Source organism: Penicillium waksmanii (genome assembly GCF_028829765.1).
Source record: "Penicillium waksmanii strain IBT 27052 chromosome Unknown utg000008l:1.0-5622682.0:1.0-5626561.0, whole genome shotgun sequence".
Lineage (NCBI taxonomy): Eukaryota > Fungi > Ascomycota > Eurotiomycetes > Eurotiales > Aspergillaceae > Penicillium > Penicillium waksmanii.
In genome coordinates this window covers 207,970-231,424 of record NW_026643254.1, presented here as the reverse complement: position 1 = coordinate 231,424, position 23,455 = coordinate 207,970, and the positions used below count along the sequence as shown (strand labels likewise).

The window sequence follows — 23,455 nt, the reverse complement described above, 5'->3', positions numbered from 1 at the left end:
TCACACAAATGGAGGCTACTTTGGATTGCACGCGTCGCCCAGATCGGCCACTAAGCTATCATACACTGAGATCCCCACTGGCCCGATGACTCAGTGCTCTACTTCGCACTCCGTTGAAGAAAATGCCCATTGTCGAAAGACAGGGCGTGATTCAAGGCTCCATAACAACTTGACGCGAACCAGGAACATGGCTATTGAACTCTACAAACAGGCTGAAGGGCATGACACAAAGTATACTGGATGATTCTTGATTCTATTGATTCTTTGGAGCAGGTCTTGGCTTCTTCGAGGACTCCCCCGAATACTAGTCTCTGACACCACGAAGAGGTGCCTGCAATCGCCAGAGGATCAGGACGAGGACCGCGGCGCCACGGGTCGCCTAATGAGCGCAAATTTGATAACGCAGGGCTCAAGGCTGCATGGAAGCTCAAAATTATACAATCACAGGGCTCAGAGCTGTGAGGGAGAACTTGGTGTCGCAGCGGTCTCCTGCGGAGGTTCTTGGTAACGCAGGCGTCCCTGCGGAGCACAGGTTTACAACGCAGGGCTCATTGCTGCGAGGGAGCACATTTTTACAGTCACAGGGCTCATGGGCTGTGAGGGAGCACGTTTTTACAATCGCAGGGCTCATGGGCTGTGAGGGAGCACGTTTTTACAGTCACAGGGCTCATCGTCTGTGAGGGAGCACACTCTTACAATCGCAGGGCTCATCACTGCGAGGGAGAACTTTTTGACGCAGCACTCTCCTGCGGAGAACTTGGTGACGCAGCGGTCTCCTGCGGGTCTCCCTTGGTTTCGCAGCGTCCCCCTGCGGAGGCTCTTGATGTCGCGGAGGTCCCCGCGGAGCACATTTGTACAACACAGGGCTCATTGGCTGTGAGGGAGCACATTTATACAACACAGGGCTCATTGGCTGTGAGGGAGCGCATTTATACAACACAGGGCTCATGGGCTGCGAGGGAGCGCACTCTTACAATCGCAGGGCTCATTGCTGCGAGGGAGAACTTGGTGACGCAGCGGTCTCCTGCGAGGCACACTTGATCACGCAGAGCCCGTCCTGCGAAGAGTACTTGGTAACGCAGATCTTACCTGCAAAAGACACCCCAAGGCTGCGAGGCCCGGAGTGTGAGGAGGAAAGTCCTGCTTTTCTTTTCGACGGGAAAAGAGCGTCTTTTATGCTATTCTGAGTAGGGGTTTCGGCAGCGACCACTTGCGTACATTTTGCCGAGTCCAGAGATTTGACTTCAAATTCGCACCGGGCGACCCTAATTTCGTGGGTGTTGAGGCGGTTTATCAACGTTGAAATAAGAAATTTCAAGAGTTTGGAGTGGAGAGCGGGCGGAGTGGCCGGATCCACCTGGAGCCGTGGTTGATACGAAGCTATGCGTGACAAATCATTTGCCTCATCAACATTGATTCACCTGGCTTAAACGGCCTGCAACGCAGTTGGTATGAGGTTTAGACTGAAGTGGCATGCCATGGGCTAGTCGCCCTGGCAGCTTAATCTCTTGTGGCTCCAGAAGTCTGCCAATGTTCGCTCGCACTGTAGCCAATCGATTTGCGAATCATTGGTCTTAACATTGCTCAACGATGTGAAACGGTTTTCACGCAGCTAATATGTAGAGTCGTTCCATGGAAGTCTCGCCTTGGCAAATCGCTTGCCCATCCGCAGAATTTTTCGCCTGCAAAATTTCTGTTCTCGCCCCGTGAGAGAAAAATGATTTCCCTCAGCCTAGCCGACATATTTTTCGTCGCAAGTCGCAGTCACTGCAACGCGTCATGCCGCCCAGATCTTTATTTCGCTTGCCAGCACAGGATGACCAGGGTACTTCGTGTGCCCATGCCCACAAGCCGGCCGAGGTACCATCGATGAAGAGATGTCGACGCCGAGTCCGTCGTCGGAAAATGATTTCGTCGCGCTCCAATAGAGACTCCACCGCTGTCCATCATTGGTCTCCACAGTCAATCAGCTACCGGTAAATCACCTCGCGATCCTCTCAAAATTGAAAAATTCCACAATTGACTGTCGAAGGTCCTTGAAACGCTTTCTAAAACAAAGTCGAGGACTAGAAGCTAAGGGTAAGTCAAAATTAGAGGTCCGAGTGCCTTCGCTAATCACGATCGGTAGAGATCATAGAGGTTTTGTTCCCCATGCTACAGTACGTCCCAAAACTGGTGCAACCGCCTCCACTCTTTCAATGATTATTTAGCCCCACGGCCAAGAAACACTAGACCATATTAGGCAAAGGCCCGGAATATTAATATTCCCGTATCAGTCTTGATACCGTGATTTACCTTGGTTCAAGTACGCTGTTTCGTCTTGTGATTGTATTGGCGATCCAAGTAAACTAGAATTTTCCATGGATATGTAAACAAGTCAAACACTAGAGATTTGGAGTCCCTCGAGAATCTGGCCATCTGCCACTTCACTTCTGTTCCTATGTCCAAGTCGGTCGGGGGGGCTTACTCGGCACCCAACCAGCAAATAGTGACTTGCAGTACTTACTTACTGTCCTTACAGACTACCCATGAACCCGCTTATCATAATACTCAGCCTGTCAGCTACAGTCCTCTCTTCTACACGCCCCGCAACACCCTTGGTGGAAGCTGACAAAGACATATTATAGACTCCTCAGTGGCATCTTCTGCCTTGGGGGGATGACTCACACTCCTTTCAACGATGATGATGACGATGATGCTTACCGACCTGAACTGCCCCATCTATGGGAACGAACTCCCTCGTATGCCCCTACCCCTGGTTACCCAGACCGCGAATGGACGCCATCAATAATCTGCTCTTCATCCGATTCTGAGGACGTAGTTGGTGAATGTTCACCTTCCTTGCATCAACATCTATCGGACCAGCAGAGTTTTGATCCTGTGGTTGAACGTGCAGATGGAAGTGCATGGGATGAACAATCTCCGGACTGTATCCACTACCAGATCGAGTGGAGGGTCAAATTGAACAATCGAGTTGTGGTAAAGGATACAAAACAAGACCTTGTTCAACCACCTAGATCCTATTGGGAACAGATAAAAGAGGATGCTTGTACGATTCTAGGGCGGAAGACAGCACGTGGCCGACGGGTGAGGCTAGATGATACTGACATGGTCTTATCGGTGAACTCCCAACGGAACATTGACAAACACTTTGAAGGCACTAGTATTGATTGGACCGCGGTGGAGAAACAGCTGCTAGCGTGGGCCTATCTTTTCCGTCGTGGCAAGAAGATCCGGCTCCAAATATCGATCAACTACATAGAAGACAGTGGACCTCTTCTTTCTAGAACGGACAAGCGAGGAAAGTCATCGGTGACTACACGGATGCTCGCTGACCGAGACGCTCAGATTGACGCCGAGCAGGTCACCGGCCAACATTCCGTCTGGCGCGATGTGTATCGTGTTATGCGATGTCCTGGGCCTCCATGTCGCCACGAAGGACAATACTGCTGGCAAGATCCAGAGGGAAAAAGGCACCATAGATTGAAGACACACCATCTGAAGGCCCTCGTCAAATATGTGGAGCAAGGTGGGGTTCTCGAGACCCACGCTGATGTCCCTGATAGTGTTCGCGAGCAGCTCTGTGCCGAAGAGAACCAGCGACTGGACAGGAAAAAGAAAGCTGCGGAGAACTCCACATCGGGTTCAGTGTGTCCTCCAATCAATATCAATGTCCTTCCGGCTGGATCTCAACAATCGATACAGCCTCCTGCTAATCCTACCATGCCAACCGGGCCCAGCTACACCGAATCAATCATAATCGACGGCCTGCTAGATGTCGCTGTGGACGATTATACAGAATGGCAGCAATCGCGGGTGAGCAACGAGGCTTTTAGGGAGAACATCAATAAAGCACGCGATGTGACCCTCGACAACTGTCTCGACCTCATGCAGATTTATGAGGATCAAGACCCAGGTTTCTTTGTTAAGCACGGCGTGAAAGTAGGTGCCGCCAGGCGATTCGTTCGCGACATCGGCCTGTGGGTGCGACGACGCAAAGAAGCTACTTGCAACGAAAATTTTCATTTAGTCTAGATATTTTATATACAGTGATTAGAGAATAGTCTGTACTGGCATGCTGCATTATCTCTTCGCATGGGTTCGAAATGAGCTGTAATTTCTTTCGGCGATCATACTGCACCAAATCAGGTAAGATCGCTTTAATGACCTTTCCCAACATGCTGGTACAGTGGAATTCGTAAATAGTTTACCTCACCCCAAGACACGCAGGCTTTCTTTACATTGATGAATCCTAAATCTGAATTTGTGTGGGTCTTGCTAAGACGGGAAGTTGCCTATGGGCCTTTTAGTCAAATGAGCTTGGTTCCCGCACATTAATACGTACATGTACGGAGTTTCGCTTTACCAAAAGGAGTAGTGTACATAGATTAGATCCGGAACATCGCGCGTGATGAAACATCATTCCAGGGCCCAACGCTCGATATTTTAGAATATTTTACGCCGGGCTTAAATTCTCGGCTTTTCCAAATGCCTGGATTCTGAAATCCCTGCGCGTCATTTGAGAAAGTCTCCGAGGCGCCAAAAGTCAGGAACGGGATTGAATTCGAGAATTGGACTCTCACTCAATCCAGCCAAATATCAATTGTGATGGATTTCTTCCGTGCCTTGTAAAATAATTAATTGTGCCTTTTCGCGATGTGTTTGTTCATGATACGGCGGCTTTTCCCAATGTCAGTGCGGCTCAGAACAGGGCGCTAAAAGTGTACCCTGACAGAAGCTCCCGAGGATCCTTTTTTCTCAGCTTTCTATGACATCATATCAAAAATCAAAAGTACATAATCGAACACAAAAAATGAGATCGAGGCCCTTTACGGAGTTAATGCCTCAATGAGAAAGGTGGGGGAGTTGCGTCGATCCTTCCATTCACTTCTACGGTGCCCGCAGTACAGTACCGAGGAGGGAGGTTTCAGTCGAAAAGATAAAGTCAGAAATTCGTGCCCTCACATTGTGTGGGGGCACCTAAGACTGTCTCTCCAATAGCTAAAAATGCCATGGCATATTTCATATCAGCTTTTGACATTGCTGGTCCATTGAGTGGAGCCAAGTCTCCACTTTGAGAGGCGATTTCCTCCGGAAAGAGTAGCCGACCAATGAAGTTCAAAAATTGTTGAGGTTCGCTGATCGGGGACGCATGCGTGTGTATCATTGCTCCTGTTGGTTCTGGGTGCAAGCGCCACACATGGACCACCCTGGTATGTACTCTTATATTACGTGCTGTCACCAACAAAGGAGCTGATAATGTATGGATCAATCCAATGCCCCGGGATGTGATTTAATTCGCAGAACTATCAGACACCAGTCATCAATCGGAACCAAACAAAGGAGACGAGGATCTGCAATGACGCGAGAAAGCTATGAGGGGGAAGCGGATGAATGATCCAACACGTGCAGACCAACAAAAGCTCCATGTCACGTAACAGGGATTGGGGACTGGGAACGGAAAACACATCCACTTGGTCCATGTCCACAGTGGTATGGAGTTGCCCGTTGTGTTGGCTCCCCCCTCCCCCCCACTACTACGCAGTATCCCGTCCTTTCATCTCCACCTTGCCGGTGGTACTTTAGCGGATAATACAGCCATGATCTCATCCTTCATGTGGGGCACCATAGAAGTACTGTGATTCCTCGATTTGCACATAAGCCTGATATAAGTAGCTTCGCCCCCAGATAAAATACTATCCATCTCCATATTATCTTTCCAGTAAAAAGAAAGCCGACCTAATATTGAAGCTTTCAATCAGATCGGCTCCGCCCTAGACAAATTTAATATAGAACTTCGAAAGAAGCTCCTTTCTCCTTCCCACCAATGTTCTGTCACAGGTACGCCCAATACTCAATATACCAATTTAGAATTTTAATGTTTAATAATTGTGCCTATTATACAGAACTGGATCTCATAAGCCAGATAGCGAGCTCATTGGCCGCTTTCAAAAGCTCTGTGGGAAATCATTTTTCAATGAGGGCACCACCAATAACAAACTTGAATCAGGAAACCCTTTTACTGATGCAGACAATAATATGACACCTTCAGAAGGGTAAGTAATCATTTCTTTACCAGATAATCCGCGAACAAAAATCTCATATCTAGCCAGAGCCTGTAAGAAGGCGAAGGGAAGCCTTGAATTACCCGACCCTTCCTTCTCATTCGACGGGACTGCGCCTGAACAGTGTCTAGCACCTGAAAGCCACAGTCTCGACTTTTATGCATCGCAATTAGATGCCCCTACAACATTCAATGACTTGGTAGAGGGGTGTCAACCTTCCAAGAACATCTCTCAAGAAAATCTTAAATCTATTTTGGGCTCGCAAACGAGAGATCAATTCGGAGATCGGGCCAACTCAAGCTCACTGGATGTTATCAATCCCGCGGTGACCTGGAACAGTATGGATTCCTTTTCCACGCAAGGCGCATATGCACCGAATCAGTTCCCCCAGCCAAGTTCTGATTTCGAAAGTATGGGACTCCCAGCTGAGCCGCTTAATTACAATCGTATTTCGAGTGACGAGCTTTCATGGAACCCAACGGAAAGTAACCACTCAGTGAGTGGCAGCCGCGTCAACTCACAAAATACTATGTCCTTCCCTGAACAGAACCAGTAAGTTCAAACACGATCTTACCAATGTTCAAGTCTTTTAATATTGCACCTTCAGGTTCCGTTATACCACCACTCTCCTAGCCTCCACTGCTATGGTTGATGATTCGCGCGAGGCGGCTGTGTCATATCTTAACAAAGGTCAGGTGTACCATCTCAGGGTGGTAGACACAATGCCATCTGTGGTATATAACGCCGAATCTACTCAGTACCGAACCTTTATTCGGATTTCATTCGGTGAAGAACAGCAACGATCTGACCCAGCTGCCTATTGGCAATTATGGAAATCAGCGCGAGGGCTAAATGAGTCAAAAAAGAGGGACTTTAAACTCAACGCTGTTGAATACGTGGGCGATAATAATCCCTCTATGCACGTTGAGCCAGTCTCCCATGATGGATTTTCTGTTACCTGGACTGGCAAGCCGGCCGACAGGATACCCCAATGCAGTATCCCAGTGCGATTCAACTTCTTATCTACCGACTTTACACTTTCGAAAGGGGTGAAAGGAATTCAGGTCAGGCTATGCGCCAAGACAAAGCAACTCGGCGAACCGGGCATTCAAGAACCAGAAATCTGTTTCTGCAATGTGAAGCTCTTCCGCGACCATGGCGCCGAGCGAAAACTATCCAATGACGCTGCGAGTATCCGGAAAAGAATGGAAAAGCTGCAGCTGCAAATGAAAGATCCCGCGCCACCCGAATGTTTAAACAAGAGAAAGCGAGGCAGCGTTTCCGCAAAGTCCAACCCGGATTTCAGTCACTCGATGAATAACCTCCAACGTCAAGGCGATATGTCAATAAATCTTGACAATTCTCCCCGGCAAGCAAACTTCCAGCAGCAACTGCAGAAGAGACTAGACGCCCTCGAACGATGCCTCTACTCTAGCCATCCCGAAAGTTTTCTAAATCTTCGTGGCGGGCCTCAAGATGATCCCGAATTGTATCCGTCTCCTTCACTAAACGCAGATGATGACCCGCTGAAAAGGGCCTCTATAGACTGCAGGGGCTCATCAAATGATGACGCTTCGTCTGTCAAATCAGATTTAGCCGGATTCAATGAGATGGACACGCCAAGCTCCAGGAGTAGTCTGCGGGAATCAGCGACCCATGAAGTATCACCAGTATTATTGAAACCAAGTCATTCCAGTAATATGCCAGGTAAGACCTACCCAGTGAACATTGTGTCGAACAGCTAGAAAGGATGTAAAACTGACTATTTCCTCTGAATCAAGCCGCATGCTTCTACATTCGAGTTATCACAAACAACCAGTCTCCGAGTGAGCACTATCGCGCGTTATATCTTAAATCACGAACGGTTCAAGATCTAACGATGAAAATTTCGGAAAAAGTTCCTGCCAAACAAAGTCTAAAGATTTCTAGCATTCTACATAAAAATGAAGCTGGGCTCAAAATTGTGGTGGATGATGAGTTTGTGCAAGAGATGGCCGAAGGACAGAGCATGGCTGTCAGAATTGTTGAGACTCCCGAGAATTGCCTTGATGCTAGCAACACATCAAATAGCATTCAACGTGAAATTTGGTTGGAGTATTAGATGAAAGAGGGTATACAAAAGGAAGTTTCTTCATTTGAAAGGCCGTCGTTGATGAGTTACGATCTTATGAGTCTAAGTGAGGTATTTGTTGGAGTTGCTACATACTTATGTATTTATCGTCGTTCTTTTACAGTGGTCACTCCTGCGGATGCCGAGTACTTGATAGAGGGGAAAAGTTGAATTTGAGGCCAGATTATCACACTGACAAGGAGGATTGCCTTCTGTTTGCCTTGTTTGCATGCTCCACGTTCTAGAATCCCGAGACCATACAAGGGTATTACGCATGCCATTTTTACGCTGTTATTTACAGCCGTACTGGAATACTACCAAGAAAAGGATTCGGAGTTTGATTAACTGTAATAGGTATAGCGCAGTTTCAAAAGAGGGGGATGAGAAAGATCCTCTGTGTGTTGGTGGTGAATCTGATTTTGATCCATGCTGTACTCCTCTTCGAAGATCAATTCAAATGTTCAGCCAAGTCTTCACTAGCTGTATGTTTGTGGCGGAGAAAGAAGCTCCACTAGTTCTGACGATCTTCGTTTCAGGTTGGAATTGTTGGGCAATGCGTGGCTAGTGGCTTAAAGCTTTGGGAAGCCAACCTGATGCGAATTATTATCGCCATCCTGTTTGGCGCAGGGAAGTAGGCAAGATAAATCTGGGTCAAACCCCCAAAAGTCATCCTTTTTTGTCGTTTCTTGCATTCGGAGGATAAATCTTTGGTCGCCTGGGTGTATTACGGGGAATATTTGCTTTGGACGGTGAAAATCCGGCCCTATAATATTGCGGAAAATTAGTCTTACATAAAGCATTGTTTGACTGATTGGCGAAACAGCTTAATTACTCACCTTTGGAGCCTGAAAGCAACGCACGTTTGTCATCATCAGCTGATGATGACAATGGACCATCGAACCCCCCAAAAGTAAATTGACATTATGTATGGAAATTGAATCTGAGGTACCCGTGTTGCTAGAGGATTTTTTTGTTGTGAGGAGGGATGAGATTTGTGGTCTGAACAGGCATGCTTATTTAAATATTTTGTTTAGTGTCAAACGTATATATAACCGGCACAAAGACTAACGACCACAAACATGAAGGATATGTTCATTGGATGGTATAGATATCCTCCAATCGGAACCCGGATTGTCAGTAATCCCTTGCTGCATTGCTTTCGAGGAACCTGCTGCTCGTACGGACGGCCTTGAGAGCCGAAAGAATCATTTGCCTTGTTGAGTCATGTGATGCGGGCAGGAATGTGCACGGTTGTTCGGTTGTTGTCCAATGACAAAGGATACGTAAGAGATTGATGAAATGGACCTTGGTTCAGAAAGAGCAAGGAAAATCAACAAGCAGGATGTCTTGATTTTTGAATACAGTAGCTTTAGCCAGACATATGTACAGTAGAATACGTATTCATTTTACCCCAAGGCGTATATGCTTTGTTTCTCGGTCCGTACCCGAAACCACGGGCCACGCATGAAGATTCAGTACTGTATTGCATCGCGGAAGCAATTGTAACAACGAAACCAAGTAACTTTCGTAGTAAGTTTGTTGCATCACCTGACATATATTTGCCGTCACCTTTCATCCCACACTTTTTAACCCCTCGCTCACTTCCACCTTCGTACCAAGCCATCGATACAAGATGTCGGCATCCCGCTTCAGACCTATTCTACCTCATATGCCAAGTACTACAGCTTCTGTAGTTGACGAATCAGAAAATTACACTGTAAACGAAGTCTTAATAAAGAGACGATCAACCGCTTGCACTGAATGTCAGCGTCGACGAACAAAGGTAAGAAATCTTAAAAATAGTGCTTTATTTAGCTGCTTGGTTTTGACATGTTGAAAATAGTGCATTTCTGGAATCCCGTGCTTAGAGTGTACGAAACGCAACTCTCGTTGTATTTTCGAAGAGAGTTCTGACAAGCGACGCAAGAGCTACGAAAGAAAGATAGAAGAAGAACTGAGATACTACCGAGGTTTCTTGGATGACCTGTTGGAGGCAATACGACGTTCTAGTGACGATAACGTCGATCGTATCATCAATATAGTGCGGTCTGGTTCATCAATAAGCGAAATACAGTTCATGGTGAAAGAAGCTCTTTCGGAAGGTGAATCTTCTTTTCCTGCAGCGTGATGAACACGTGCTCAGTGGGATGAGCAATCATGAAGCAGTAAATCGTATGTATCGTGCGTGTCACAAAATTAACAGGCCTGGGTGGATGATTGTTTCGCTTGAATACGTGTCATGTTCTATGAGCTGTTTACGGCTAAGCCAAATGTGGCTTAATGCAGTTTTCGGTTACGGGCCGAGAAAGAAAGAGTATGTGCCCGGGGTTACATAAATTGTTTTTAAATTGTACTTTATGGTTCACAGACCTAGAGTAACATCCTGGGATGTTGAGACCAAAGTAAAGGGAGGTACGAAGGGATGAGAGAACGTTCTAAAAGGATTCCATAATGGCAATAAAGTGCGGAGGCAATAAAGTGCGGAGTGCTGCAATAAATGGAGGGCGGAGACATTTGATGAGCTGACTCATATCGGGTTTAAAGTCGGCCCGACAGAATCTCCCACAGTAACGGAAACGTAGCGAAGTGCATCATCCGGGTGCAGCAATAGGATCGCTAATAGGTCTAAGTTGCTAAAAGGCCCCTAACCCGTGCCACTAAACCCCCCCTGCGCTCCAGGTCAACGGGGGACTCAAGGTTGATAGCTCCAAAATTGATGCGGGGACTGGCCCCACCCAGCAGGTCTCACGTCCAGGGATTTGAACCTGAAACAATATTGACCTCATTGAATGGCGAGCAAAGTCTACTCAGAATAGTGACATGCATTATGCCAAATTACTATCCGATAATATCCTCTTCATCGTGATATACAGTAGTAAAGTAGAACTCGAAAACAGTTTACATATATGAGCTCAGTAGATCCGAGGTCAAACTCTATTAGATTGTTTGTTTTCTCTGTTTCAAATCGCAATTATCAGTCAGTCAGAAGCATAGATTTCATCGCTTAGCCCCTATCAACTTTCTATCTGGTTTCTCCAACATATATAAGTGTTTGTTCACGCTCCACGAATATTTACAGCCCTTCGTTTCAGGGCAGAAGCGTGCGACGCGCGCGTCTCCCAGTCCTTTCTACCATGCAAACCTAAAACAAATTTTTGAATACGGAATAAGCAATTTTGGGCTTAGCATATCATATGAATATGGTTTGAAAGAGTACCTCTTAGTTTCCTGATATGCTATAACGCTCGGCACTATACGATGATGACACTGGTATGTCGAAGAATTCATGCATTCCGTATCTCTGGATGTAGCAGGAGTTCAAAAAAACGAAGCTCGCAATAATGCTCGTGATTGAGCCATAGTAGCGCTATATCTCTACAGCTAGACCAGCGTGTCGAAAATGTCCCTCCGCACTTTTCTCTCTCGCGCCAACAACATCAACACACCATTCGAGGAAGTTATCGAATCCTTGCTCTGGATTTTCTTCGTAGGATTGCCAATTACGCCGGATAAAGGCCTTGAGCTCAGCAAAAAACTCCTCAATAGGATTCAAATCTGGGGAATATGGAGGCAAATACACTAGCTTTACGCCAGCTTCTAAGCATATCTTTTCAATTCTGTCCGAGTGATGAAAGGATGCATTATCCATCACTAGCACAGACTTCGGCTCGGGCCATCTCCCACAGTGCTGGAGAAGCTGCTCGATGAAATCCTCAAAGACGAATGCGTCAGTTGAACCCTGGAAAACTCGAGACATAACGATGCCATCTTGCGCATACGCGGGCAGAATTTGATAACGCTGATCACGATGGAACTTCGACACTTGAACCGGTGCGTGGCCAAGGGGGGACCAGCCCGTTCGCCGGAAGCCTATTCGTTTATCACATCCAGATTCATCGACATAGACAAGGTGGTAAGACTTGAAGTCTGATATGAAATGATGGTATTCGTCCCGAAGGTCAAGGTTGCGTTCTCGGGCCTTGATCCGAGCAGTCTTTTTTGACCAGCCTTTGGACTGAAGGGCGCGACTCACGCTAGATTTCGTTGCTTGAAGAGCGAATTCGTCCCACAGAAAAACCACCATCTCTTCCAGATATAAGGCAGGTTTTTCAACCAGATGGTCGCACAAAGCCTCGAGCATAATTGGAGTGATACTACGGGGTCGTCCGCCTTTATTTGGCGGTGCTTTGACGCTGCCAAACATTCTTATATTAGCAGAGATTCTTGAAATGGTGCTCTTGTTGCAACCAGCGGCCTGTGCCATCTCAGTTATAGATAGTTCGCCACTGTGGATCATGTCATGAATAAGCTCATGCTTGGAAGGAGCTAGGTTTGGAGCCATCTTTGGTTGGACCACTCGTGATTGATTGTCAAGTGTGCTTCCCGAGGAAAGCTGCTTCGGATGAGGGGCATGGAGGTGTCACATGTATTGAAATTTACATGCTAATACATGCTTGAGATTATTACGTAACCTTCGTACGAGGAAATACCCATGCAGCCGTCGGAAGAACTCCCAATATAGACTAGCATTTCTTGGCAGTGGGGCTAAATAATCACTTAAAGAGTGTAGGCGGTTGCACCAGTTTCGGGACGTACTGTACAGGAAACAAAGAATATAGAAATGTCTTCAGAATGCAATAAACGGAATCATAAAGCATGCGTCCACAAGTCGATATAGTGCCGCCGAAACCTATTTCCTAGATAATCTCGACGGCCTGTCTTAAGAGAAAGATAAGTTACATATCAACGTATTCTGTTACCAAACGTCCATAGGTAGCATCATCGCTATCCTAGGTTTGCTTAACGAGAGTGTCGTATAAGCTAAACTTGGGTTGATTATAAACCATTGACAGCTTGTCTAGCGGCTTCTTCGAACTCAACTGCGATAGGAGGGCCATGACTTTGGCATAGCACACCGGTGGTGGGGACATCATCAGGGTCCCTGTCACCGATTCCAAGGTGTTCACTTGGTTTGAGAAACGATATCTGGTATAGTGTATAGGCCTGCATGGCGTGATTATAGGCTTCCATGGCACTCTGGGTTGCAAGGTTGCTCACACTAAGGTCGAAGATGGAGGAATGCATGATGGGCTGTGGAGTTTGTTTACTGGAGGGGATATCGTCAGAGTTCCTGTCGCTGATCTCGTGATCTTCGATTAGGCCAACAGACGATATCTGTGACAGTGCATGGACCTGCATAGTGTGAGTATAGGCTTCCATGGCACTCTGGGTTGAAAGGTTGCTCACACTGGAGCCGAAGGTGGATAAAGGACTTGTGGGCTGTAACGATTGTTGCGTTCTGTATTTCCGGTCACTGGGGGAATCGATCCGTGTTGTCAATTTGAAAAATCAGAAAAACCACGAGGGGTAGAAACCTATGGAACTTACTGTAATTTACGCTGACTCATTGAGGATACATGGGCAAACGATAGCGACGGAACGATATCCTAATACGGACTAGTGCCTTGATGTGATAGGGCCCAGGAAACAAAAAGAGAGAGATTGCAGGTAAAACTGATTTCGAATACCACTGTACGTCTCTGCCCAATGGGGACAGGAGTGGAAGGAAAGCACCAAAGGCACGCACCTACGGAAGATTGACGGGAACCTACCGGCACGGTACACGAGAAAGCTCTACGGGAATTTGCCCAGGAATCGTGCATATCTGCTAACGCAACTACGCACGGGCCACAACTGGTTATCCACTTACGCGAAGAAATTCGGCTTTCGTGAAGACGATCTGTGCGAGTGCGGCGCGCAGGAGACGGTCACTCACGTGTTGTTGGAGTGTCGAAACCTGCAAGAGCCGCGGGTTGAACTGAGAAGAAAAGTTGGGGACGCGCTGGGCAGCGTGTCGAGTCTGCTGGGAGGCTCAAATGAAGGTGAGAAAGGTAAACCAGACACCGTCTCAAGGGCGAAGACGGTTCAGGCCGTATTGGACTTCGCCGAGGGTAGATTAGTGATAGTTGCCCTCTCGGCTCCGCCGCCGGGCGTTAATGAATTGTGTGTGTGTGTGTGTGTGTGTACCTGGTTGACTTTGGGATCTTCAAAGTTCACTCTAGTTCAAGCAGAGTTGATACCTGATAAGCTTTCCACTACAGGGAACATAAATACCAGGTAGATTGCCCTGAAAAGAGTAGTATTATGATAATGTTGGCCGATGACAATTTATTGATCAAGGATAATTTTGGGAAATAAATGTCTACAACTATTTTTTATTACGTCCGTGAATGTCATAGTTTACTTTAAGTAACTTCAAGATCTCGATGAAGATAAACTGTATAATAACTGAATACGCCATGCACTAAAATTACTATTCTGATGGCCACATTGCATAAAGATTGACCTTTTTGAATAAGCCTTTAATAATACTAGATCACAATACTTTATTCCAACACCCCATAGATCATACAAGCAGAGATCCATTATGACATAAATAGTAAGGTTTTGTGGCTACAAACAGTACCGAAAGCTTCAAACCAAAGCATAAAACGGCTGTGAGTTACATAAGGTAATTTCTAAATATCTTCGGCCCAAATCTAATTCATGCGGCCGCCCGACAAGGCATTAGGAGGATGATGATATGATGACAATGGCCTAGTAAAAAGGGCGGCCAGGCGAGTTTAGATCGTTCTTCGTGCCGCTGCAAGGCAACTATCGTACCTGAATTCACCAAGGCAGCTCGTGCCACAAGAAAGCGTCACGAAGAATGGAAGTCCCTTAAAGCGATTTGTATTAGCAACACTGCTCATGCCCCCAGGGTCGCATTCATAATTCCTAGGAGAGCCAAGTTCTGGGGAGTTCCGTATACGCTAGTACTAAGGGAACCAATTGTCATGAATTTATTGATTGATTGAACTATCTGAAAGACTATTGGTGAAGTATCTCTAGATCTCAGGGGCGACGGTTTTCTTGAAACGTGATTCCAAGTTGATCCGGTATACGACTAAACATGCGGGGAATTGGTGGCGGCTGAATCATTCAATCTCTAGTGGTAAAGTACCGGCTCTCAGATCGACAGAAGTTACTCAGCCATCTTTGCAGGGTTCTTTCTTGACAGTGCAAATCCGATTATATATATATGGAAACAAAAAATAAAGCAGAGGCACAAGCCAGAAGTGACAGTACGCTAGGGGATTCCCTGTTGCTCGATCCATTGCTCTTGCCAGGACCAAACCCAATGGTCCTTACCCAAGTCGGAGTCGAGCTATCATTTTTAAGAAGATCTGAACGATAAGCGTCGTTCACCCCCAAAAATGACACTTTGATCTTTGCTTCGATTTTAGTATCGGCTCCATATAAGTTAGGAGAGCGAGCTGAAATATATCCATCCAAAGTAAGGTTTGCGTTCCTGCTGTCAAACTGGATATCAAGACTAGGATCTGGGTAGGAAATGTTAGAAGCCATTTGGCTCCACCAGTAGTCAGAAATCAGGATGCTAGTCCAGGTAACCTCTCTAGAAGAATTACAGGCGGTCATATTGAAATCCAAGGATTTGCCATCGAGCAGGTCAAGCGTTCCATATTCACTAATTGTTGCTGAGAGGTTGTAGGGCGCGCTGTCGGTTTTCTCAAGTGTGATGTTGAAGTAGGACCTCGTTTTAGTTTCCTCCAATGCATAATATTCGTACACTGGACTAGGCAAGTATCAGAAGATGTCCCGGTAGATACTGCACCTTTACTCACCTAGAAGAAAACAGTCCCCATTCCCAAGGAAACTCGAAAAGCGCATCATAATCCTCCACAGAAAAGTCATAGTCATAGTCCCAAAGGGTGAAAAAGGCATTTACAGGAATGTTGGGGGCATTGTATTTGCTAGGCTCGGTGAGAGCAAGAAGTGTAGCGAATGTGGTGTTAAAGCTTTTGCCTTGCAGGTTCGGGCACCAAGCTCCATCATGCTGCTCTTTCTCCTTCGCTGCAAATCCGGAAAAGGGCGTGATCTCAACCCGCGTGGTTCCATTGTAATATCTATTTGATAAGAATGAGATTTGACATAAAAGTGGAGATTAACTAATGCTTACGACCCAACCCAGTGGTATAGCCCATTTAAAGTCACATTGTCCGGTCGGAAGTTGAGCGAGGAGTCATAAGCTATCACTGCAATTGCGAAAGCCAGGCTGGATAGCAAATATTGAGCGATCTGATTGCGATGCATCTTCTGAACCCTCTTTGGGAGGAATGTCAAAATCGAGGAATGTCAAAATCAAAAGGTACCTGAAAACCAGTCCTCGCGTGCCCATGTTGTTGTATTTAAGCAGGGGGCACAGAAGATGTGGGTAAGCAGTCTTACCCCTTTAACGCGATGTTACAGAAAAGAAACGCCTAGCTTATTCCGACCTAGTGCAGCGCGATTGGGGCCAATCTCCCACGTTAATAGACTTTGCCAAACCCTCTAAGCTAGTGGCGAGAGCGCTAGCGCAGAACTAAAAACGAGGCTGAGTCTCAGAACCCAAGTAACTATTGGCTAAACTACCTGGGGTGCAAGCTGCTTCCAAATTGGCCTAAGTCTCTACTGATCGTAAGCCGTTTGCTCAGTGAGAGGGGGGATGAGCAGGGGTGCTGGTGTATTCGCTCTCTACCAGCCATTTGCGGACTAACCAGGCAGGCATGCTCCTGTTTGATAAGTTTGCCCAAAAAGAGGAGTCCAGGCACCTGACAGACCATACAGACTCAAAACGGGGGCTATAATTATCGTGTTATTTACGATTGTATTGGATTACTGCCAAGACAAGGGTTCAGGGGAAGACCAACTAGTTTAGGTACGTATAGCGTGTTTTGGAATAGAGAAAGATTTTACGTGAGCGAAGTGGTGAAACTGATTTCGATCCATGCTATACATAAAATATCTGTATTTTCGTTGCAAGTCGCTTCTTTGCATCGTTTCACCCAAAGGCCGATGTCACGAACGAACCGCCGCGGCACCTACTTTCACAAAGAAACCTGGGTCTTGATCCTCATAAATCTGCATGAGGTCGAGACAGTTTTCGAGAGTCACATCGCGTGCTTTATTGATGTTCTTCCTGAAAGCCTCGTTGCTCACCCACGATTGCTGCCATTCAGTATACTCGTCCACAGCGACATCTAGCAGGCCGTCAATTATGATTTATTCAATACAGCCCGGACCGGTAGCCATGGCATCATTAGCAGGAGACTGTATCGATTATTGAGATGATCCGGCTGGAAGGACATTGATATTTATCGGAGGACACACTGAACCCGTTGTAGAATTCTCCGCAGCTTTCTTTTCTTTGTCCAGTCGCTGGTTCTCCTCGGCATAGAGCTGCTCGCGAACACTATCAGAGACATCAGCGTAGGTCTCAAGAACCCCACCTTGCTCCACATATTTGACGAGGGCCTTCAGATAGTGAGTCTTCAATCTATGGTGGATCTTGCCAGCAGTATTGTCCTTCGTGGCGACATGGAGGCCCAGGACATCGCACAACACGATACACATCGCGCCAGACGGAATATTGGCCGGACACCTGCTCGGCGTCAATCTGAGCGTCTCGGTCAGTAAGCATCCGTGTAGTCACCGATGACTTTCCTCGCTTGTCCGTTCTAGAAGGAAGAGATCCACTGTCTTCTATATAATTGATCGATATCTAGAGCTAGATCTTCTTACCACAACGGAAAAGATAGGCCCACGCTAGCAGCAGTTTCTCCACCGCTATCCAAAACACTAGGACCTTCAAAGTATTTGTCAATATTCCGTTGAGAGTTCACCGATAACACCAAGTCAGTATCATCTAGTCTCACCCGTCGGCCACAGGCTGTCTTCCGCCCTAGAATATTACGAGCATCCTCTTTTATCTTTTCCCAGTAGAATCTACGTGGCTAAATAAGGTCTTCTTTTGTATCCTTCACCACAACTCGATTGTTCAATTTAACCCTCCACTCGATCTGGCAGTGGATACAGTCCGGAGATTATTCATCCCATGCACTTCCATCTGTACATTCAACCACAAAATCACAACTCTGCTGGTCTGATAGATGTTGATGTAAGGAAGGTAAACATTCACCAACTACGTCCTCAGAATCGGGTGAAGGGCAGATTATTGATAGCGTCCATTCGCGGTCTGGGTAACCAGGGGTGGGGGTATACGAAGGAGTCCGTTCTCATAGATTAGGCAGTTCAGGTCGGTAAGCATCATCGTCAGCATCTTCGTTGAAAGGAGTGTGAGTCATACCCCCAAGGCAGAAGATACCACAGAGGAGTCTATTAACATAGTTGTGTGTTAGCTTCCACCAAGTATGTTCCGGAGCGTGAAGAAGAGAGGACTGTGGCTAACAGACTGAGTATTATAATAAGCGGGTTCACAGGTAGTCTGTAAGGACAGTATGCAAGTCACTATCTACAGGTCGGATGCCGAGTAACCCCCCCCAAACCGACTTGGACAAAGCAGCAGAAGGGAAGTGACAGATCGCCAGATTCTCGAGGGACTCCCCAAGCTCTAGTGTTTGATTTGTTTGCATGTTCATGGAAAATTCTAGTTCCCTTGGATTGCCAATACAGTTACAAGACGAGGTACCGTATTTTAATGAAAGTAAATCACGGTATCAAGACTGCTACGGGGAATATTGTTATTCCGAATTACTTCCTAATATGGTCTAGTGTCTCTTGGCAGTGGGGCTAAATAATCACTTAAAGAGTGTAAACAGTTGCACCAGTTTCGGGACGTACTGTAGGACTGCCTTTGGTGCCTATCCCTTTTCGAGCGCAACATATGATCCTCCAAACCCTGCAACGCCACCTCGAGCATTCCGCCTTCCAATTTGTTCAAAAATGGCTTTTACCACAGTCTTTAGCTGTTGGTTGGACATGCCCCGACGCACTGGAGCTGCATAATTTCTTCACATTCTTAGCTAGAAATCGATCGAAGATCTCGTCTGAGCAACATGGTGAAAATATCACCACTGTTCAGAACTTGCGCCATTCGATCGCCGGCATTCGCCACGCCGCTGTTCATCGCTTGGCCCAAGATAGAGACAGTCTGCTTGAGAAAAATTGTACTGCCATCGAATTCTGCCTTCGCATCGGCGACAACTATGGCGCAGAGAGTCTCTGTCGTCTCTTTGAATTCCTACAGAAAATCCTCCCGAAGTCAAGCATGGTGCAAGTGCAGCCACAGCAGTCTGTTCCCTCTCATCCTCATCTACCCGAGCTCTCTCTCCGCACACGACTACAAGAACGATCGATGATACCCACTGACGTGATCAAGACACTCGTTGGATGTATCGAGGAGGACTTGATCTCAGAGGTGATGCATTTCTTGCAGATTGAGTTTCCGTGAGGCGTGGTGCGTGGCTCGGTTCGATTTATGTTCGGGACCTTATTGAATTGCGGCATGTACCTGAACATGGTCAGCCTAAGCAAAAAAAACCTCTATGTACTCTGAACATTCAACTTCCCATTCAATTTTACTTTATTGACTTCGTTACCTGTATTTTCTGAAATGTGTGTCGAAAAGTGGGTTACTCCGTTTGAACCCAGCATTTCAGGGATATCTCCCACATTTGGACGTACGCTTGAACAAAAGATCAGATCTACGTCACATCACTCGAAGATGCTATATAATGCATAGACAATGCTTTGAAAGTGCGGCAGGAGGTACCAGCAGCGGCTGAGCGACTGCATACTATAAACAGCCCCGAAGAAGTGCGATCTATCTTCACAATGAGGCCCCATTGATGTCGCGAGATCAGGGCAGCAGATACTCCCAGAACAGCATATCGGTAGTCATAATCTCTGGAGCGTGATGTGTATAGGATCTTTCAACAGTGCCATTGATGTTTCAACGTTGATTTCAGTGCTTCATCATCAGCAAACCGATCTAATCGTGCTGCCAACGTTGGGATTATGGCTTCGGCATAGCCATGTCAAATAGACTGGCCTGTGATTTCCTTTGCTTTTCAGAGCCATTTATCTTCCGTGACCAAAGATTCATGGGCTATAAATGTCTTAATCATCATCGACTTCTGAGAAAATACCTTTTTTAAATACCTTTTTTTCTCCGCCTCATACCCACCACGTCTTCACTGGTCCCACGAGGTAGGCAACGAATCTCGATTTAAGGCACCAACACCTGCTGATCTCAATGACTTTCCAGAAGAATATCACGGTTATAACGAGCCTACAGCCAACCGCCACAATTTAGACTCCACCAGTCGCAAGACTGAATCTATGTTCTCCGAAAAAAATCAAAGCCTAAATCACCGCCAAGGAGGCAATTTCCTGGAGCTAAGAAAATGTCTCCTGGAGCAGTTCCAACCGCTGCAAGAAAGACTGTGCCTCGCCCTAGAAGAACCCCAGGACATATTGGATCAACTTAAAAACAATGTGAGCCTCGCGGTCATTTACAACGCCCCAATGATCAGTGTGAATCTTTTGAAAAGGATAGATGCCATCTTTGGCTCTCCAAGCCCGATAATCATCCAGCTCAAAAATGGCACGATGCAGAGGACCATCACTTGGCTGGATGTTATGAATGCAGACAGATCCAAGATCGAATTCAAGGAAGTTGAAGTCTATCATTATTATCTGCATGACTTCAACGCAACTGCGGAGTTGTCAGACTTCCAGCATGATATGATGATTTCCGGCCTACCACAGAAATTGATTCAACCTTGGTACTACAAGAGAGATGTCCAAACAGAGTTATATAGACAGTCATTCACTGCCGAGATGGTTGCTATTTCGAATCAGCTTGCATCAAAAAGTGAGTTATCTTAGGTTTTATTCGGTATCAAAAACGATTATGCCTTGACTGACCGGCAAATCCCTGAGTCACAGTGATTGAAGTCAACAATAGGATAATCGGAAAGGCTACCCAGCGAACTCGAGCGCTTCAAGACATTTTAAACAAATGGCAAGAATCAACACCTTCGGTTACAGACCCTTCAGTCCTGGTTTTGGGACAGGCACTGCATAATCAAGGTTTAGGGTACGCGGCAGTTGCCAAGAATGAGACTATAGTCGGGAAAGCGGGGGGGGGGGGGGGTGGTCATCGGGCCCTCCGCATTTTGTCGTCTATTGAAAAGGCAAACTTTGCTCTGCAAGTGAGAAACTCCCCCAAATATCCGTCCGAATTTGTTGCTCTGACGCTTATATTTTCTGTCGTTAAAACATACCCAGTACCTGCAGAGCCTTCAACATCGCAGGATTGATTGTTTTCATATTTGGAAGTTTTCTTTCCTCGAAATGGTTCCCAGAAACAACAGCCTGAGGCGGCAAAAGAGGCAGGCTGATAATTGTTCAATCCAACCCGGGGCTTTGATACTCAGTTCTCAAGCAAATTTGACCTCTATATAGAGCAGATTTAGCCCAATAAATTGTCTGAATTATTTTTGGCGGAGCCGAATTTCTTAAAATATTCATTCTAAAGATGTTTCTTTGGTCCAAGTCTTCTGATTCTTCAACAACTCCCGGCTAATATAAATATTTGAGGTGAATAAAGCAGGACCTAGGTCACAACTACCGATGAATATGTATATGTGAGAGTTACGGGATAATAACACTAAATGAAATTAGAAATTTCGTTTCAAGAAGGCTGTCTTTACGGAGGTAATCACGGAATTTGAAATCTCGTTCATGGATTTGGAGGCAATGGAAAAGTGAAATTGGAGAAACGCGCCCCCTAGAAGCCCTACAGCAGGGAGCTTCTACCTGACCCTTGGGCTTCAGCCCCATCATCTTCGTAGCTCAGAGACTGCAGTTTTTCGCCATTGAAACCATATACCAATCAAGCTGCTAATGGAGCCGGTCATGCCAACAAGTCCATCGTCGATGTTGGCGAATTTGAGTTCGGAAATGGGTATGATTAAATCGCATAGGGTCGCGATTAGTTGAACACGTGTGTTAGTGCGTTCCCTTAAAAGCGTTAGCGTGGTGAATTGAAGGTATCTGCTATCCGTGAGAAACGAACCTGTTGATTTTCCTCGCCTCGATGGCTCCATCTCCCTCCTTACGATTCACAGTCTTCTCCCTTTGTTGCAATTTCCACAGTGTGTAGATACTAGCCACGGCATTGCAGATTAACCCAGCCATCCAAGCATGATAGGCAAGCCTCTGGAGACTCTTGGTAACGGTCATCTTTCGCACTCCAATAACATCTATGAGGGTGATGGTGTCGAGGGCAAGATAACTACCATAGCCGAGATGACCGACCACAGCGAGGTAACGGAGCACAGGGTCCATGGGATTCTTCCTCTTCAGGGCACTGGAAGCAGCATTGAACTTTTCGACGAAATTGCCAACTCGTAGAATTTTGCGACTTATTTTGAATTCCCTCTTTATCACTTCAAATGGATGGATGATAGAATGCGGCTTCTTTGTACGGTAAAGGTACCAGCAGCAAAAGCGGGAGAAGTATTGCAAGGTACGTAAAATCTTGTCACGACCAGCTGTATATCACCAGAGAGAGTAGTTAGTTTGATAGATCTTCGACTTTGTAAGGCTTTGTTGTTAAGGCATGGGAATCCGGAAAAGAATGGTGTAGATAACAATGATACAGACATGGAAGATGTCATAGCATAGTACGTGAAATAAAATAAAAAATTTACGTACCGGCTGTCGCGATAAATCGCAAGAAGTGTGCCAAGGAAGAGTGGCTGGGTGGAACATTTGGAGTCATATTGCTGTAGATGATTTTCTGCAAAGTCTTCTACCGATAGCCTGCTCTCTGAAGGCGATGATTTGCTCGGTTTTGAATGAATCCGAGGATTCCTTGGGACGTTATAAGCCCGTCAATACTAAGTGGGATGGTGAAGACGCAAGGTTCGGTGATTGCTCGGCGGCCGGGTAAAATTCGATGTTCTTTTCGCCACTAACACTGGATTGAGTTAAAATACCTCGCCATATGCCGCTATTTCCGTTTTTTCCCTTCCGCTATTATAAATACAAACTGGCAGATATCAATCTACCGCACCATAGGTATTGCCTGATTGGTTGCAAGCAAAACGGTTAGATTGCCTACCGCTTTCATAACGTCGCGCTGTGAGCATCGAGAAGTCGATATCTTCAAAACGATTACCCTCCCTGATACATATGGAATCGACGCTCATGAAGGCATGTGGAACTCAATCCTCGCCAAAAGCCGCCAGTCATCTTCACCATACTGTCTGCAGAAGGGTACATATGGCGTGCGACCGATGCCGCGTGCATAAATCTAAGGTATGTATTCAGTGAGAACGCGATAAATAAGCAATCATCATACTGCCAGTTCAATTGACTTTTGCCAAGTGTGATGGAGGAAGGCCTTGTTCCAGGTGCCGGACGAAGAAGG

At 46.3% G+C, this 23,455-nt stretch overlaps 3 protein-coding genes across 3 annotated transcripts; 1 reads left to right on the top strand and 2 right to left on the bottom strand.

Moving 5' to 3' along the window:
* Nucleotides 1-5,827: 5,827 nt before the first annotated feature.
* N7481_008500 (uncharacterized protein) lies at nt 5,828-8,166 on the top strand (the record flags this gene model as incomplete). Its single annotated transcript, XM_057267719.1, has 5 exons — nt 5,828-5,841; nt 5,907-6,056; nt 6,114-6,617; nt 6,673-7,772; nt 7,847-8,166. 5 exons carry the CDS (start codon nt 5,828-5,830, stop codon nt 8,164-8,166), a joined length of 2,088 nt encoding a protein of 695 aa, XP_057118396.1.
* A 4,845-nt stretch (nt 8,167-13,011) lies between these two features.
* Nucleotides 13,012-13,374, bottom strand: N7481_008499 (uncharacterized protein; the record flags this gene model as incomplete). The annotated part of the gene is made up of 1 exon (XM_057267718.1): nt 13,012-13,374. The coding sequence occupies one exon, from the start codon at nt 13,372-13,374 to the stop codon at nt 13,012-13,014; it is 363 nt and encodes a 120-aa protein (XP_057118395.1).
* A 1,930-nt stretch (nt 13,375-15,304) lies between these two features.
* N7481_008498 (uncharacterized protein) lies at nt 15,305-16,329 on the bottom strand (the record flags this gene model as incomplete). The annotated part of the gene is made up of 4 exons (XM_057267717.1): nt 15,305-15,382; nt 15,439-15,811; nt 15,861-16,142; nt 16,196-16,329. The coding sequence occupies 4 exons, from the start codon at nt 16,327-16,329 to the stop codon at nt 15,305-15,307; spliced, it is 867 nt and encodes a 288-aa protein (XP_057118394.1).
* Between the last annotated feature and the right edge of the window lie 7,126 nt (nt 16,330-23,455).